Source organism: Cynocephalus volans, chromosome 2, assembly GCF_027409185.1.
Source record: "Cynocephalus volans isolate mCynVol1 chromosome 2, mCynVol1.pri, whole genome shotgun sequence".
Lineage (NCBI taxonomy): Eukaryota > Metazoa > Chordata > Mammalia > Dermoptera > Cynocephalidae > Cynocephalus > Cynocephalus volans.
Window position 1 is genome coordinate 197,789,364 of NC_084461.1, and position 19,296 is coordinate 197,808,659.

The 19,296-nt window shown below is 46.8% G+C and overlaps 1 protein-coding gene across 2 annotated transcripts in view; it reads right to left on the minus strand.

The window, feature by feature from the left end:
• Window positions 1-232: 232 nt before the first annotated feature.
• UBE3B (ubiquitin protein ligase E3B) overlaps window positions 233-19,296 on the minus strand; it is a 60,073-nt gene continuing 41,009 nt past the window's right edge. For both annotated transcript variants that reach the window (XM_063088104.1, XM_063088103.1), the window contains exons 19-28: window positions 19,150-19,269; window positions 15,041-15,217; window positions 14,800-14,910; window positions 12,015-12,152; window positions 11,603-11,668; window positions 9,528-9,586; window positions 6,861-7,043; window positions 6,262-6,373; window positions 3,379-3,471; window positions 233-2,422 (exon numbers count right to left, since the gene is read on the minus strand). In XM_063088104.1, coding sequence (XP_062944174.1) covers window positions 2,231-2,422; window positions 3,379-3,471; window positions 6,262-6,373; window positions 6,861-7,043; window positions 9,528-9,586; window positions 11,603-11,668; window positions 12,015-12,152; window positions 14,800-14,910; window positions 15,041-15,217; window positions 19,150-19,269 — 1,251 coding nt within the window. In that variant the 3' untranslated portion in view covers window positions 233-2,230. The remainder of the gene's footprint in view (window positions 2,423-3,378; window positions 3,472-6,261; window positions 6,374-6,860; window positions 7,044-9,527; window positions 9,587-11,602; window positions 11,669-12,014; window positions 12,153-14,799; window positions 14,911-15,040; window positions 15,218-19,149; window positions 19,270-19,296) is intronic.

Sequence of the window (19,296 nt, forward strand, 5' to 3'; positions counted from 1 at the left end):
TGTCATCTCACCCTTTCTATCTTCCTTCCACTGAGGGAACCCTGTACGCTCCTCAAGCACCACATGCCTGATCTTGGACTACTAAGGCACATAGCTTGATAAAAAACAGAACAAGGACTGGCTGGTTAGCTCAGTTGGTTAGAGTGTCATGTTAATAACACCGAGGTCAAGGGTTTAGATTTCCCTACCAGCCACACACAGACACACACACAAAAGGCAGAACAAGTCATCATGTGCTTAAGTACAAATTTAATAATGCCTTTGCTCATGTCTTAATCCATAAGTTATCTACGAAAACAAAAAAGCCCACAACTTTTTAGAGCCATCAAGAGCCATTAAGGTGTCAATGAACACCAGCTATAAAAGTACAGTCAGTGTTTTAGATAGTGCAATATTTCCAACTGTTGAAAAGAATTTAGACGAAATTACAAACTACACCTCCTCATCAAAAAATAAACGGGTAAAGTTGATATTGGTGCTTATAAACCACTCTCTCCCTAATCCCCCACTAGCTCTGATTCTCAGGTAATAAAAATCAAGATGGGATCAATCTTTTCTATGCAGGTGGACAGTTACTAGGCCCCAACACATATGTACGAACCTTCTCAGTGTACACACGTTCAGAAGAAATCTTCAAAGAAATCAAGTTTTAAAGAAAGTGGCAAGTCCATAGAATCAGAATTTACTAAACAATCTTAAATAATAATAATAATAAATTCCTGTATTTAAATTCCTTGCCATCTTTCCATCAAAGTGAAGCATACATTCTGTTCTCCAGAAGCCCAGGGGCTCTGTCCTGGGCAGGACACAAGGCTCCAATGTGGAGACAGGCCTTGCCCGCTCTGCTGCCAACATGTCAGTTCTTGCTGGAAGGGGTTCTGCTGCTCTGAAGAGACGTGAGCCCTAAGCTGGCACCACAGAGCAGAGGAGGGCCCAGCACTCCTGGCTTCAGTCTAGGTAGTGGGGATGTGGAAGAAGCACGAAGAGGTGGGAGAGGGTAGGACAGCTGTCAACAAAGACCGCTCAAGGGCCTTTGCTTCATCCCCTGGATCTAGAGTAAAGTTCTAGGGCATGAGAAGAAAAAAAAAAAATAGAGTAAAGTTCTCATGACAAGGTAAAGAATGAGGGTAGAGGAGCACACTGGGTTGGAAGAGAAAATAAAGTGGAAAAAAAAAAAAAAAAAAAAAGAGAAAACCAGCCCAGAGGGTTTGTGAGTTTCCTCAGCCTCGTGAATCGTTGTCAGTGCAAAGGGCTCCTGGGTTCCCTGTGCTGAAGAAGGCCAGGCAGCAAGGCCCAAGTTTCTTGGGATTTTGCAGTCTATGGAGCAAAGCCACTGCCCAGATGGAACAAGTACCGTAGGTCGGTGTTTGTTTCTTCATTAGATAACAACAAGTGGGGCAGACAAGCAGGAACAGAGGCAGCTGCACCCTTGGGAACTGGCAGGCTTTGGGTAACAGCTAGTGCATCCTGGAAATGGAGCTGTTCTTAAGGGCCGGTGGTTTTTTCTCCCAAACCAGGACGCTGCTGTGAATGCATAGGACGGAACCAGCCAGTGGAAGCTCCTTGGTGGCTCGGCCTGCTGAGGACTCAGAAGGGGGGAGGGCAGCAGTGTGGAAACGTGGCATCAAGGTGGGAGCAGTGCCCTGAACTTCCAGTGCTCCACAGCCTCCCCAGCAGATACCTTGGCTTCTCTGGGCAGCAGAAGGGCCTGGCTGTCTGGGAAGAGGCGGCTGTGGACAGGATGGAGGCAGAGACTTTGTTGGGTGCATAGAGGCTTGGCAAGGCCTTACCTGAGTAAAGGGTTTTCGGAAACAGAAGGAGAGGATCTCGCGTGTAGTAGGCTTCATGTGCTCAGACCCATGTCATGAGAACCATTCTAGACTCTCAGAGCTCCTGGGACTTGTTCAAACACAGCTCACTCAGAGGGTTAAGGAAAGACAGACTCACAAAAAGGTCAAACTATAAAAAAGAAGCCCCTCTGCAATCACCAGGAAAAAGGACCAATGTGGGCAGAATCCGGTGGTTTATTTTCAACACCCCCTTCCCCTTATTATCACCTGGAGAATGCTGTGTAGTGTCATCACGTGCTTCTAAAGTTCCTGAGGCCACGGGGGAGTCTCATGGCTATAAAGAGGGTCTGGGGGCTGATGTCACCTGGCATGTTGGTCATGCTCTCAGGAGCTGAAGGTCCGGAGTCCACAAGGGCAGGTGGGTGGGTTGGGCGCAGGAGCTAGGAGAGCTCGAAGCCCGTGTTCATGCTGATGGCATAGCGTAGCTTCTCACGGAGGACGCTCTTCTTGCTGTAGTTGGGCAGCTTCAGCAGGTTGAAGCAGGTGGAGGAGGTGGGCAGACGGCCGCCAGGCTCCCGCTTGCGGATGGTGAAGAAGCCCCGGAGGACACTGCCCAGGGTGTCGCCAGTGTCCTGCAAGCACACAACACAGCCTTGGGTAGGGAGGCACCTGGCCTGGAGACCTGGCCAGTCCCTGGGCACCAGGCAGAGTGGAGGAGCTGCCCTATGAGTGCATGCACCTCTGCCTGAGGTCAGCCGCAGACTCGGGACTACTGGCCTGAAGGGGATGAGTACAGGAAGCAACTGCTGCTCCTCAGGGCCTGCGCGGGGGAATCCCATGCCAAGTAAGCTCATGGAAATGGGGCCATCTGGCTAAAAGCTAACTCTCGCTTAACCAATTTTCAGAACAGAATAACGTAAAACTATTTTAGGTACCAAAACACTTCTGAATGCAGCCTAACATTCCCCCCTAACCTTGCCTAAGACAGACGGTAACTTGAGTCAACTTTCCCTATGTGTGGAGCTGAGGATCGCCTAGTGTCCTATACGAAGAGGGATCAGGAGCTCACACTGGGGCACCATGAGAGGCCATTGGGTGTTTACGGGGGTGGCACACTTATCTCAGCACCCACTATGGTCAGCCTCGCCATACACAGAGCACGATAACCCCTGTGGCATTCATTCCCTTTTAGCAGATGAGGAAATGAAGCAGCTTGCCAAGCTGTGCATGGCCAGCCTGGGGAGGAGCCAGAACTCCATCTGCATCTGTCCACTCCCTGAGCCCTGTTCTCACCCTCTCCCATGCTGCCTCAAAGGTCTGGAGCCCTGGCCAGACCAGCAGCTGCTAAAAACAGCATGCCCCCACCCCCCACCAGGTACTCTTCCCTGAGGAAGGAGAGAAAGGACCACCAAGAGAGACCTGGGGACCTGGAGCAGACTGAGTGCGCGGACGCCTCTCCTGACGTGAGAACTGTGGAAGCCCCCTCAGCTGGCTCTGAGGAGCCCGCTGCCTGCCTGCCTTGCTGAGAAAGTGGGCACAGCAGATGACCACTAAGAGGGAAGTCAAGGAACCCGAAGCCAGCTCTTACCTGATCATCCGACACTTCGACACAGCGGATGGAGAAAGGAGGCTTGAGGTAGGAGAATCCCAGGAGCGGCGGCCTGGAGCAGCTGGTCACAAACTGCAACATAAGGCGGGTCAGAGCGCGCAGAGCGGGCTCTCACTGCCATCGGGAACACTGGCTTTCTTGGTCATTTCTTGGTCACTGGATCACTAACTGCTGTTTAACCAGCAGCAGGGGGCGACAGAGAGAGGTTCCTGGCCCACAAACTGGGACATGTCACATCTCTCTCAAGGGTGTTGTTCACTGGGACTAAAACACATGAATTCCATACCCAACAGACGTGACTAGTGGTTTGTGGGAGAGCGTGACTGAAGAGTTTAGAAACAACACAAACTCCCAAGCAGGCACTGGTATGATGCCCGAGGAGACAGGTCTCCAGAGGACTGCCACGTGGTCAGGAGGAACAGAGTGATGACTGACACCCTTCCTTAGAGAGAGACTGTGCAATAAGAGCACTGGAGAGAGCAAGGCAGAAGCTGGTGGTGCACACTAAGTGTGGTGTGAGGGGACAGGCTGTGCCCAGAGCTGAGGCCCAGAGCCAGGCACAGGGAGCCCTGGTATAGCAACCACCACTGACCGCACTTGCCTGGCATTGCACCTGGTGTCCCGCTCAGGCATGCCCTCCTGAGCACCAGGGCTGGTTTACAGAGTGGCCTCTGTGAGCTGGGCTCCTGTGGGCCCCTCTCCAGGAAACTGATCTGCTCTCAGCATGCTGACAAAAATCAGGCCTCTGGAGCCAGCAAGGTATTGCGCAGCCCTCGTGGGGCCTGTGGGCAGCCAGCCACACTTTCCTGCTACGTCCCGGGAATTCCTGGCATTCTCCAAACAGCAGCACCTGTGTTATTTCCCTAAGTGTGCTAGCTCATGCCTGGACACCAACCTAGATATCCAATGATAAACCTGCACAGAAAATTCCTAAGAAACCATTCATTTTCTTTAATCCAATAGTGACCAAAAATGCTCTCCCTTCTCTAGGGGATATAGGGATCTGCTACTTACAACACCAAGCTATGCTCCAAAATTCAGTGGCAAGTTGAGAGTTTGAGTTTTAAAATAAAATATTCCCATTTAAACAATGATATAAATGATTGTGATATTCCTGAGACCACCCCAAGACAGTTTTTGTATGTCATGCTTCAAAATAAGTTTTTTAAAAAGCACTGACAAGATAATATTCTTATTCTAACATGTTCCATTTATAAACAGCACAGCAGCAGCAGCAGCAGCAGCAGCAGCAGAAGCTCACACACAGAGAGAATGACTGTCTCTCCACACTGGGCCGAGTGTTCAGTGAACACAACCTCACCCAACACTCCAGCATGCTGTGTGTTGGGACTGTGGTTAGACCTGTTTTAAGGAAGAGCAGACAGACACAGAAGTGTCTGCATATCAATCCAGGCTGGCTCAGACCTGCTGCCCACTGCAAATTGGGGCTGGTCAAAGGAGGGAGGGGAGCTTTCACCCTCCTGCAACAGGACGAAAAACGGAGGGCATGGAAGCCTCTGGAAGCTCTGCTATCATTACATCTAAAAGCAGCACAGTCACATCACTTCTGTGCAAGAGTTACATTTCCTCCACCTGGCTCTGGAGTCTGTCTGCAGTCACAGAAAAGGGAAGGCACTCGACAAGGAAGTGCAGTTTTGACAACAGGCTATCCAAAGGCACAAACGTGCCCACTGTGCACACGGGCATGTGGTTATGAGACCCTGGCTTTCCTCTCTTTCTAGGAGAGGCAGGGATGAATGGTTTTACAGTTAGCAGAGACTGCTCTGCCTGCAAGAGGCACTGCTGGGAAAATGAAACCAATTCTCCTCAGGATCAACCTCTAGAATTCTGTCCTCCTCGAGACCTGTGGGGATGACTAGAGTGCTTGTGTATCTGCTGGACTAGAGTTAAGGCCGTCTCAATAGGAGTGAACTACCCTTAGAATGACCAACCAAGGAGAAAGAAAACCAGCTGCCATTTCAATTGGTGTTGATACTGTCTACGTTGCCTCAACAATGGAGGTCATGTGAGATGGTTCAAGAAACTCAAATGCCTCCAGAGTATGGCAAGATGTTCATCCTATACTGTCAAGTAGAAAAGCAGGTGGTAAAATGATATGATTCCATCTTTATAATAGTACACACATATATCACACACACACAGAGAAGTGTGTGTGTCATCTAGTGTCCTATAAAATATTTACACTTTGCTGATGTCAGGAACAGAAAACAATGCAGTTACATCAGGGGGAACATTTTGAACATTCACAACTTCATGGTTACCAGAACAGGGGAGCTGGTTAATGTCAGCCACTCAGTTTGCAAAAATATACATCGACATCAGCCTAATCAATCATGTGTGTTTTACTGGGACACTGTGTGTGTGTGTTGTACATGCATGTTTTACCCTAAAGAGAAAAAGGGCACATGGAGGTAGTCCCTGGTGAGTAGAAATGTAGATTGTTTAAAATTCTACATTGTAGGATACAGATTAGTTAAAATTTTGCTTGTCTGCATTTTATTAAGGTAAGGTAACAAACATCTATAATGAAAGGAAAGAAAGAAAACAGATGTCAGCAAGGCCAGCATGAGCAAAGAGGACAGAGTGCCACACCCAAAAGGCACGCCCACCAGTGCAAAGATCTTGTCCCTGCAGCCAGCGGCACCCAGCAGCTCAGCTTCACCCCTTAAGCTCCTCTCTGGCTACTGCTTGAGGTAGGCCTATGTGGGAGGCCTACCTATGGGAAGGATACACTGGATAATTTCATTTATTCCAGTGTAAATTATTACATCAACTGGTCTTCTAGGTTTAAGATAGTATCTATGAACCCATGAATGCATGCACAGGTAATAAGTAAAATACCTTCAGAAACATGGCTCTCTCATCGGGCGTGAAGTCAGAGGCCAGAATATCCCAGAGCCAGATAATGACTCTATGACTTCCATGGAAACCACCGTAGTACACTGTGTGCTTCCTGCAAACAATCCAGACAACGAGCTCAGCAACATACTACTCTGATGGGCACTTACGGACACAGGTGGCCATAGTAAATTAGACAAGGTGCACAACCAACACTGACAGGCTTGGTTAACACTACTAACTTTTCTTAAAGCCAGAAGTTCATGCCTTAATAATCCCGTCTCCTTTAAAGCTAAATGGGCAGAGATTTTGAAAGATGGTCTTGCTTTTCCCAAGCAGAAACTGACACAAGATCCAGGATCCTATAACACCTAGAGCTTCAGAGAACCCTGCAGGCCTCAAGACCTGCTTCCACTGTCAGTCTCTAGGAAGCAAGTAGTTGAACTCTGACTCCAAGGGAGTTCAACCAGTGATCAGGGAGGAGGAGGACATTTAGAGATGGGCTCCTGAAACAACCCTCCAAAAGGTACCCCGTGAAGGGAGCATCTCACTTTCTAGAAGGCCTAAAAATTTCACCCTTTCCCCCCTTGCCTGCCCCTTACTTTAAATCTTCCAGATCAATCTCAGCATTGTCACCAGAGATGAGACGCTGCAGCTCAGGGGTTGAGAACATTCGGATCCACTCGGTTTTGATAATGGAACGAAATCCGCTAATGAGGGCAGCTGTCTGATTTTTGATTTGAGTGTGCATTCGAAAATGTGCCATCAGATGGATGTAGCTAATTCTGTTGCCAGCAAGGAAGAGAAAACAATGGAAATTAACAGGACAGGGCAGGTTGTTACCAATGGGCTGAAAGATGAGGCTAGTCTTTTCTGAACCATTTTACAAAAAACGCAAAAAATAGGACCAGAGCATTTCACCAGAACAGTGATGACAATGATTATAACAGCGCCCCTGAACTGCTCATCCTGTGCCACTATGGATTCGTTAAGTGTTCAAGGGCATTACCTCTTTGCTCTTCCCAAAAACACACGCTCATACCACAGGATAACCCCCAACTGTGCTGAGAACCAAAGTGAGATATTCTACAGATAAGAAGAGGGCCCTTCTTACAAAGGGTTCTTTTTGGACTTTTATTTAATCTCATCCCTCTGAACATAAGTTAAGATACAATTCAGTCCTCCAATAAGCGTTAAAGTAGAGAAAATTTGTTTCATGTTGAAACTTCAACCAAAACCTTGCTAATCTGGACCAAGAGTCTAAGGCCATGAAAAGGCAGACCTGCAGGATGTTTGTAACAAATACAGCTGGGTCATGTGTAGGTTCAACTGGAAAGTCAGAGTGAGTAACCTGGTTTCAAGCAGAAGGTCTTCTGGGTCTGCTTTTATGAACACAATGATCTCACCTACAACTGTATAATACATCCCTTTTGAACAGGGTGAATACATCCTATGGGCTTGGCTAGCATCACTGATTTCTTAGTAAACCATTTACTTAGAGATTAAAAAACTTGAACCCAGCCCAAGTACAACTCTCACAAATTCCAAATTAGTACAGTCCAAGTTTTACCCCACAATGCTCAGCACTAAGTTTCTGACTTTAAAAATATCCCTATTTAAAAAAATTATCCAGCAGCAAACCTGTACATCAATACATTTAAATATGAATTTTCTATTATTGCTACTCTTTTCATGTATTCTTTGAAACAGGTTACTTATACTATTCCATTTTAGAGAGGGGGAGGGGAGAGAAAGAGAGAATGGGAAACAGCAACACCCAGTAAGTGCAGTATCAACCATCATCCCTAAAGAGGGGGGACCGGCATTGCCAGGCCTTGTAAGTGAGTCTGCAGAACTGAATACCCTTACACTTACACTGAGACTTTTCTAAGAAGATGTAAGAGTTTCTGAAATAAGTTTCCACAGAGGAGGTTTCCAGGCAGGAAATGAGTCTCACTGCAGCACAGCCCACATGGGCCTACCTCCTCGTCTGCTATATGCTGCAGCCAGAGTATGTGTTGGGAAGAATGAATGACCTACTACCATCATCCCCATGCCATAACACCTGGCAAAACACGGCCTGTCGGGGAGTTGTGGCATTTATGTGACATGTCACGTATCTGATGATGGTGATCACCACTGCTGTCATTTATTAAGCCCCTCCTGTGAGTCCAGTATCCTGGAAGGTACTTTACACACATTACCTCCCGTGCAACCCTCTGAAGGAATGGTCACAGGTTGCGTGTTGCGCAGGATCAGGACTCACCCCTACTATCTGATGCCCAAGCCTGGGTCCTCTCTACTCCCCCAGGCAGCCCCTCCCAACCTACACTTTGTTCAAACTAATGCCCCATGGCCAAGGGGCAAAGCTGGTAATTTCAATCATGATGAAAACTGGGTCTGTTCTTCTAACTGTTCTGACAGTCTAAATAAAAAACTCCCCAAGCATGCAGACTGATCGAACCACCTGATCTGAGAGGAACATGATGCTCAGGAACACTGGACTGTAACATGCATCTGATTCAAATGACTCTTCAGGTGGGACTGAGCCCTCACTTGTCACTGAAGAGACCAATGCTCAGATTAACAGTTCAAATGCTCAGCTGAGCCTGGCGGCAGAAGATTGACAGACTGACAACAGGGCCTACTCCACATGCCAGGGTCTACTGCTTTAATTAGGTGAGAATAGGATTAGGTGGAGACAGTGCTTTGAGTGCTTTTCTTCTGGGACCAGAAAGGTTGACACTTAGAACACATTCCTAAAAGCCTATTATCTGTGACAATAGCTGCTGGGCCTCAGAGTCTCCTCTGATTCTCCATGTCTACCTCTGGTCTGCTGTATTTGAATTCATCACTGTGTCTTCTCAAGCACAGTGTTTTATACAATTGCCACACGCTATCATTCCACAATGATCTGCCCCTCCAAGATGTCTTTCTGCCTCCGTGCCCTCTTGGTTCAGGACAATGTGCCTGAACAGCTCAGAATCCATCTGTCTGCGTCTAGAGCCGTCATTAAATTCTTAAGATCACCACCGCCTGGGTGCCTCTGACCTTAGAAGTGCTACTGCAAAAAATAAATTGTCAATTCTTATTTTGCAAATCGAATTTAATACAATTTTGGCCTATGAACTGTAACCAGTAAATTCCATTATGATATTTATGGCCTCTTTCTACTTCAATCTATCTTAATAAATTCTCAAAGTAAGCCCAGAGAGCCAGAATGAAGTCTTTTCAAGTGGTGACCTTAAAAATCTAATCGCTATACTCACTTATTTTCATCTGTAACAGGAATGGTCTTCCCTCCGGGAATCAGTTCATGGCAAACAAGCTGGGGGAGAAGATGGGAAGTAATTACTAGAGAGAATTCTAATGTGGAAATAAAGCTTCTTGAAGATGAAAGAGCCTGACTCAAACATTCATTCTAATGATGGAATTAAGATGGTATGTGTTTTCACAAAAAGTCAAGGCTGAAACATCAACAAGCAGACCCTATGTGATCAATATGAAAGGTTTCTTCTCATTGGATCCTGCTCAAACATTTGTATTAAGGCTCCAGGATGTCACGGAAGGGAACATGTTAGCATTTAAGCACACAGCAGGGTGGTTAAATGAATGGTTGGTATATCCATAGCTTGGAATACTGTGCAGCTATTAAAAAATATAATGAAAAAATATTTTTATTGAAAAGGTGAAAAAAAGCAAATTATATAATAGCATGCATGGTATAACATCATTTCTGGAAAAAAAATTATATTCATGCCCAGGATCAAGTCTGGAAGGACACAGGCAACACAGTAACAGTGGCACCCTCCAGGCACTGGCATTAGAGGTGGTTTTCATTTTCATCTTTATGTTTATGTTTTAGCTGAATTTTTTGTTAGAAGTTTCATTATTTTTGAGGAAGGCTCAAAATGTGATTAAGGATTTATTTGAAAACTCTATAGAATCAACTGCTCCCCTCAACTTCAGTAAAATTTCTGTGGGTCACCTAAAAATCAAAGGATACCTAATTTTAAACCTAATCCTAAAAGAAATTCTATTGATACACTATAACTCTAAAGATGTAGAAAGGAACAACAGTGATCCCTAGTCATAATGCTGTCAATATCTAGGAACACAAAAGAGGATTTTAAAGCTAGGAGGGTCCTTAGGAATCACCCAGCCTGGTGTTTCCCATAAAGGGTTCCAGGGAACACCATATCTGTGACATTCTTTCTTTGAGAAAAAGAGTTCTGTGATTAGATTCTGTGATCAAAGAGTTCTGTAATGAATTGGGGAAACCTGAGGTTAACACAATCACACTAAGGTTTCTTTCTCACAGGCTTCTCAAAGTCCTTATAGGCAGCCTGCTCAGTGGCCTTTCAGGAGGAAGATAGGGCATGCAGGGTTCCAAATGGTGTTTGAAGACACTGGTCCCATCAAGAACTCACATTTGAGGGCCAGCCTGTGGCTCACTTGGGAGAGTGTGGTGCTGATAACACCAAGGCCACGGGTTTGGATCCCTGTATAGGGATGGCTGGTTAGCTCACTCGGGAGAGCGTGGTGCTGACAACACCAAGTCAAGGGTTAAGACCCCTTACCAGTCATCTTTTAAAAACAAAACAAAACAAAATGAAACTCTCATTTGGCAAAGGAAATAAGGAAAATGGGGCTCAGGGAGACCGAGTGATCTCTCTGAGGTGACTCAGGCCCAAGGCCAAGAAGCCAGCTTTGCTCTAACAGGCTCATGGCGTGGTTTCTCCAGAGCAGCCTTCAGCACATTATGCACACAAAGCCTCACGCAGGTGCCTTCACTGGGACAGAACTGGAATGGGTAGAGGACACTTTACAGAAAAGCCAGAAGGAACAGCTGTGGGAGGAAACACTGCTGTTGCCATGATCTCAAGGGTTTCTCCTTCCTGCTCTGCTCTTCATGATGAGTATGAACAAGGACAGCATTCTGTGAGAGCTACTTTTCGGGTGGCTTCGTCCGCCTCTTTAAGTCATAATCCTCCACTTGTAAGGGCTAATCCTTGCCATGGTAACCAAAAGCAATGTTATAAATGGGGAATTACTGCTTCCATCGGGAATTACCCTAAAATGTGATATAAACAAAGCAAGGTCTCTGTGGGGAGCTCTCCGAGAGGTGAGCAGGAAAGGCTAGGTTGACTGGGAAGGACAGGGGGATACCCTCCCTCCTGGCAAGGTGGATGGGCGAGGGGAGAGGGAGGGGATGAGAGACCAGAAAGACAGACAGATCCTCAGTTTGCGGATCTCTCTCCAAGGACAACACCAGGAGGAGGGCAGGTCTCAGGCAACCCATGTAAAGCAGGGAAGAAGAGCTCAGCGAGACAGGCTGACCTACCTGACCCATGACGTCCTCATCATAAGACAGCGTCAGGCCCAGGTCAGCAATGTCCCCGTCATAGCGCTAATGCAACAGAGGAGGAGAAAATGTTGGGGCTGAGGAGCATTACATTCTTGAAGATTTAACTCTTCCCCTCCTCGAGGTGCTGCTTTGGTGGTGTTAACAAGCTCGAAGTAAAGGAGAAGGCCAGTCATCATTGTGAGGAAGGAGGCTGTGAGGATCAGTTCTGAAAGGAAGTGCCAGAGGGGACGTGGGGCCCTGCAGCACCTACAGGGACAGCAGGAAGGGAAGGGGCAGGAGAATGCCTTCCATGACATATGATAGGGTAAAGTTGAACCCTGTGGGGCTTCACGTAAGCTGTGAATTCACACTGGAGCTAGGTGTAGCTCAGCCGCCATTCTACACTCACCTTAATGGAAGTGAGGTTTTTATAGAACTCTGAGTCCAGAGAGGGAAGTTCATCCACAGAACTATAGAAGATGCTGTGGTGATGCCCAAGCAGCTGGCTCAGGAAGAAGGATGCGAAGGGCACGTCCACCACGATTCCCTGTGAGGAGAAACAGAAGCTTGCAATTCCACTGTCGAGGATTCTGTCTCACACTGCAGCGGTGGCCTTAAGGGTGTCACTGGCATCTCTAGTGACTTCCTAAGTTTTCTTTTTTTGGTGGCTGGCTAGTAAGGGCATCTGAACCCTTGACTGGGTGTTATCAACACTGTACTCTGACCAACTGAGCTAACCGGCCAACCCATTTCTTAAGTTTTCAGTCTGGAGAGCAATACCATCCCTTCGTTAAACAAACACAATCAAGTGCCTCCTAGGGACGTTACAGTGTAGTGGTTAAGGGCACAGGCTTTGGAGCTACACAGCACAGGGATCAAAGCTCAGCTCAGCTACTGCCAGGCCACGGGCCATCAGGTTTCTCATCTGCAAATAGGGACCAGCATTGGCCTCTCAGGTGTAAGGACTGAATGAGCATAGTACCGACCCCTGCTAGGTTCCCAGCACAGAAGTGGGTGACGTGTGCTGTGCCACAGGTACGAGCAGGGTGCCAGAGGAGCACAGAGGACGGGCTTGCACCCAGGTGCAAGGCAGGGAAACTTCCAGGAGGAAGGAATAACTAAGCTAGGCCTAAAGGAGCACTAGGCCCTCTTACGAAGCCACAGGTGTGCTTCAGGGAGGGAACACAGGTCTGTCTGGCCATAGCACTGGATGTGAGGGAGGGTAGGAGAGTGATGAGGCCAGAGAGCAGGCAGGACCAGATCAGGTCGGGCCCCCCAAGCCTCGCTGCAGCCTGGATTCTACCCCGAGGGCACAGGGAACCCCGGGAGGTTCTAAGCTGGGAAGTGACAGATTTGTACTTCACGTGGGGTTTGGGCTGGAAAGAAGACAGGAGGCAAGGAGATAGCTAGGCAGCTGCTACATAAGGCCTGGGGAAAATGCTGACAGATTGTACTAGGGCAGTGACCAGAAGGGTGAGAGAGATATGTGGATTGGGGAGATTTAGAAGGCAAAGTCACTCAGACTCGACAATGGCCTGTCACAGAGGACCATAAGTGATAAATGAGTTAGTACACACCACTCCTCACGCTAAGCCCAGTATGTCCGCACTTCTCTCATCAGTACAATCATTGTTGGAGGTAAAGGAGAGGGAGGAGACAGAGGAGAGGCCCAGGAAATGAAGACATTCCCAAAATCCAGGAGGCCATGCTTTTCAGCTGGCCCAGAAGAGTCTAGGCCTCATCATGGCTACATGTTTAAAGGAAAAACATGGCATATACCCAGGTAGGTCCTAATGGGATTTGAATTTTTTTAAAAAATGGGAATGCATTGAGAAATTGTCTCCATCTTGCAAATAAGGAAACAGAGGAACAGAAAATGAGGCCAGGTCCATACCAGTACAGGGCAGGAGGAAGACCAGAGGGTATTTGGGCAGGGACTCCGAGGGGACACCCGATTTCATCAGGGCCAGAGACTCAGGCCCCTGTATAGAAGCTGTTTCCATAGAGAGACAATGCCGAATTATTCAAGAGTCAAAGTCATTTTCCCCAAATGGCTTCCCTCTCTCTATGGGCCCTAGTGCCCGGCCTCTTCTGTTTGAAAAATGTCCTGGCTTCTCTAGGACTTGTGGGGGTGTGAGATAAGTCTTGCTTGGATGACCCCCTTCCTCCATGCCAGGGCCAGGTGCCTGGCAGAGCCTGGGCCCTGGGAAGGTGCGCCATAGCTCTGGAGCTTGTTGTGAAGTTCACAAAAACTGGCTGCTGATGCACTCGCACCACAGCTTTACTTCCTTCCTGGGGAGCAGGACACTCCAGGCAGAGAGAGGGTCAAGTGCCACCTGGAGGTAGTCCCACCACGGCTCTCAATAGACAGGGACCAGGAGCTGTGTGGGCCTCACCTGGAGCCTGAGAGCAAAGAGCAGAAGCTCAGGCACTCTCCCTCTTTATAATGCTGAGTATGACAGCTCCTGGGGTGACCAGGTGTCTGGCATCACAGGAGGTGCTCACATGTACTACCTCATTTACCATCAACAGCAACTCAATAACATAGGTTTTATTATCCCCACTTTACCGATGAGAGAACAGGAGCTTAAAGAAGTGACTGGAATGTACACGTTCACATAGCTGGCTGGGGAGGAGCTAGTCTTGACCACTTGCTATGGGATATGTCCAACATTTTTGTTCTCGTTCTAGTCTGCAGGCGAACTACCTGGCATCTCGGGCTCACTTTGAACCACAAATAACAAAAGATTTTAAAACCATCAAAGCCCACATAATGCTGCCCTCCTGCAATGGGAACCAAGCCCCAGATGGCAATCTGGCTCTGGCATACTACCCCTCACACCTCAGGGGAGAAGAGGGCTGGCTTAGGACTTGGGCTGGCCTGGGTTTGATTTCTCCTTCTACTGCTCAGCTGGTAATGAGACCCTGGACAAGTGACTTCTCGAAGCCTCAGTTCTCTCACCCTCAAATAAATAAGACAGCAGCAGCCACGTCACAGGAATAAATGAGATGACACATGCAAAGCATCTAGCATTTGTGTCCGACAAATCTTGCTCCTGCCCCTCTTCCCTCCAATTTATCTTAGTGACACGTTGTTTACACGGCTGGGCCTGGTCACATAAGTGTATATGAAGTCCATGGTACCACTAGCATTTTATTTTAAACTTCAGTTCGGTACACCTTAATGTGCCTACCTCATACACAGCCTTCCCCAGCATCTTCCCCACAAACTCGAAGAGCTGCAGGTAATTCTCATGAATGTAGGATGTGGGCGAAGGGTATAGCCTCTCATCCCCACTGGTTGTCTGCAAGGCAAGAGGATGGGGAGAGGCAGAGAGGTTAAGTGCTTTGTAAAGAACAAGCCCAACTCTTCACTTCTCATTTGTCACCTCGAATCTGGCTGTTGTCAACCCTGCTGTCACTCCCTTTAAATACCTTGAACAGATTGAGTGCTGGGTCAAACACCCTCTTGATGATCTCTTCTAAGAACTCCTTGAAAACGCCATCTTGATCAATCCCTGCCTCATCCACTCCGAGGTCATTGACGAACTTCACGCGGATCACACCCTTCATGGCATGCTGGGAGAGCTGCCGAAGCTGCTCGTAGCCGTCCTGCCAAGGGAATTACAGCCCATTAGGAACCCAAGGCCTCCTGCATAATTCAGGGCTCCCTGCTCAAGGCTCTTTCTCCCCTGCAGAAGCTTTCCCAGTGTAATTATGATGTGTGCAAGTCAGGGGACGTGGGTGCATGAGAAGAGCAGTCCTCATCTGCTTGTCAATGAGCCTAGCAAAGGAAAAGTTCATTTGGGGATGTGATGGTATCGCTTTCTGCCCTCAAGAGGGCGGAGAACAGCGAGATGGAGAAATTAGATAAAATGAGTCATGACAAGCTCTTGGCCATCAGACAGATGGAAGAAACCAGGACAAAATGAATCTCTTTCTCTTTCTCTTTTAATGCTAAGAGTGTCTTTTAGGTCATGGTAAAAAAAATTAATAAATAAAAACTAAACTTATGGAACACTTAAAAAATAAAAACACACAAAAAAACCCAAAACAAAAATAACAAAAAGAAAAAAAAAACCCAAACAAAAAAACCCCTTACAGAACATTTAAAATGAAAAAAGTAACCCCCATCCCTAAACTCCTGGTACCTTTCCCCAGATCATGAAGGACCTTTAGAGTCATGCTGAGGAATTTAGGTTATATCCTGGGGAACACGGTTTTATGTAAACAAATCTGAGAATTACTTTTCATGCACATAAAGTTTGAGAACCATTCAGTTAGATGAACAAAAGGGAGAAATAGGAAGTCAGCATGCAGCTGTAGCAGTATTTAACCATTTGGCCTAAATTTAAGATAATTATTTTGGCACTGAGTTGAGGACAGGTGGAGGATTCCAACATGTTCCTGTTAGCCTGCAGGATTTTTTCCATTCTGCTTTAAAATTATGCCTCCCTAACCTTAATACACATTAGTATTTAGGTTTATCATTATGTGGATTAAACGAGATGGTATGTGTGAAAGCACTTAGCATGTGGCCTAACTCAAGGAACACTTGCTGCATTCAAATCTCAATCTTGCTCGATCAATCCCACATTAGCCTCTTCTTTAAAAACTCATATAGAGGAAATTGCCACCTTCCTCCTTTGATATATTTCCTGCCCTCTGGGAACTGTGTGGCTGTATGAAGATTATGTATATGCCTCCCAGGAAGGTGAACGTGAGTCTGGCATCCCAGAGATCACTGAGCTGGGAAAAGGAGGCCTGGATCACTGATACCTGAGCGACCTTGATTGAAAATCTAAACTTCTCTGGCCTCAGCTCTGTCTTTGACAGGGCAAGGGGAAAGAGTTGAACAAGAGTATGTCTGAGGTTCCTTCCAGTTCTGAAATGCTAGAGTTCTAGCCCAAAGTCACCCCTCTGGGAGGACAAGCTTTCCTGCAGGATTTTAGATTAACACTTGGAAGCTGAATATGGAAGCACGATCTTCAATACAAACCATAAGGAAGCAGAATAAAAGCTCAGGATAGCAGATGAGTCTGATACTGACTTTCTGACTCCCCCTGGTGTTCTAATCAAGCAAAGGCTGCTGGGCTCTCATGTTCTAACAACCAAACCACCAATCATGAGAACTGGGGTAAGTGAATAAACAATCCTCTCCCCTTCCTAATTCAACTTCATGACAAAATATCCTCTAATGGAAAGAGGAAAATGGACTTTGCTTAAAATCTAAGACTTTGCTTAAAACCAAAGGACCTCCCTCTTTTGATGTCCCTGAGGAACGTGTTTTAAAAAGTAGGCCCAGTGTAACTGGGATGTCAAGTGAATTTCCCATGAATGATGATATTTGAGGAGGGAGTCAAGGGATTCTGCCACTCTTGGGAGATACCACATCTACACCACTTGGCTCTTCCAGTGGGTGGGTGATGGCCACATCTAAGTGGGTATGATGGGTGGTGGGACTGAGGACTTTTATAAACAGGCGAGGTGCACATGATTCCAATGAGGAAAGTGCTGGAGGAAGAAGTTTCTATGACACAACTGGGCTTTTTCGTTGAGTCAAAAATAAAGGTTGCAAACTGGTGGCCCATAGGTTGAATTTGGTGAGAAGACAGGTGTCACTTGACCTTCGGGGTACTTCTCCAAATTTAACTAGTTCATAACATGAAAAGATCTGGGGATTTCACACAAAACCCTGAATTTTGGCCTTCTCTTAAAAATTCACAGCATGATGGAGCCCGCACCTCCATGTGGCAAGTTGGGAGGAGCTGAGTGGAGGTGGCCTCTTTTGGGGGAGGCATGTGTAATTCATTTGTCCACCCATCTCTGGCTACTGCTCCCCAACACTAAGGCTGCATGTCAGTGTCATTTCTTAACTCACTCAGGGGGGTTGTTTTTCTTAAGGAGAGGCACATAAACTGAGAGGGTCTAAAACAGGAGAGAGTAGTAGAAGTGGAGAACACAGTTGGCCCTCTGCATCCGTGGGTTCCGCATCAGTGGATTCAGCAACCACGGATTGAAAATATTTGAAGAAAAAAATGCATCTGTACTATGTGCAGACTTTTGTTTCTTGTAATTATTGCCCAAACAATATAGTGTAACAACTAAAGCACTTACATAGTATTAGGTATTACAAGTAATCTAGAGATGATTTAAAGTATACTGGAGGATGTGCATAGGTTATATGCAAATACTGTTCTACTTTATACCAGGGACTTGAGCATTCAAGGATTTTGGTATCCTCGGGAGGTCCTGGAACCAATCCCCCACAGATACAGGGGGACAACTGTATTTCTATTTGTTTAGCATGCAAACAAAATTTTCCTGTGACGAGACCCACACAGCCAGATTTATTCATTCACATGACCTGCAGGGCCCCTGTGGGTACTTATGCTCCTTAGGCCTACTTTTAAGAATGTCAAAAACATCTACTGTTTAACACACACTGCCTTTCCCAGCAGCTCTTGGTGTCAATCACCAATGGTCTGGGCAACTAAAACTAGCTTTCCAGTAAGGAGTGACACAAATATGGCATAAATGCACTGTAGGAGAAAATAAAGACATGTGAGGAGGAAGGGCTACTGCCCAATGCCATGTGCTGGCTATGTGGCCATATGCTTGTCATGGGATCCCATGACTATTCTATGCTGCAGAACATGCTAATGAGGAGCTGTGGCTGGAGTGTGATAAAAGGTCTAAAAAGCAAACACAACAAATAAATTAAGCCAAGCCTCTCCTGGGAATGGGGACTTTCAGCTCAGTCGCCAACTCCATTGCTGGCAGGACCAGAACGTATGGACAGGTTTGTGCACTATACAACTCTGGGAAAGGGTGTGGCATGGACAGCACAGACATCATAGGGAGGTACAATGTTTATTACAACAATATTCCAGCAGATTGTAGTCAGGGTCTTGTTTCAACAAAATTATTGTGACAATTTTCTGACACATGGAAGTAAAGCACTTTGAGGACAGGCACCAATTTCTAATATATATGAAGTTACCAGATGGTGGCAGCCCTGGACAATGGGTTTGGCTGTGGCGGGCCACTTCATGTGTATCTCATAAGTTTATGTGTACAAGTAACTTCTAGCTCTGTGATAAATCTATTTCTCCGTATACCTTGGTAAACATAACCCCTCCATTCCACCTTCACTACATGCATGGTTGGGAGTGTGGGCCAAGTTCCTACCATGACAAATGGAGTTTGTCCACTGCCATGAGAATGTCAGTGCAGCTGCTGGAGCTGGCAGTTCCTTTCCTCATTTCAAAGAGGCATGAAGAGTCTGATGCTCAGACCAGGGGCCCTCATGGGGTAAAGGAAGACACTGTGGATCTCCAGCACGGAGGACATGTTAAATCAAGCAACTCTTCAGAATCATCAACAGGACACATGACCCTTTCCCTGCCTCCAGAGCCTTGGTTTCAGTCATTAGATCAAGGAGTGACAAGAAAAGTTCAGAGGTAATAGACCATCTGCTAAAAATTCTACCTATTGCAGAGCACACCTCTCTGTGATAGGCTTCCGTAGGCCTCACCACTCACCTCCAACATCCGGGACCGACGGATAGTGATGTGAGTGACGTGGGGGGAGGCAGAGCTGGTTTCCACAAGCCCCAGTTTCTCCTTCTCTTTGGTAACCATATTTCGGAACAGAAGAACTCTCTGAAAATGAGCAAAGGTGGGAACAGA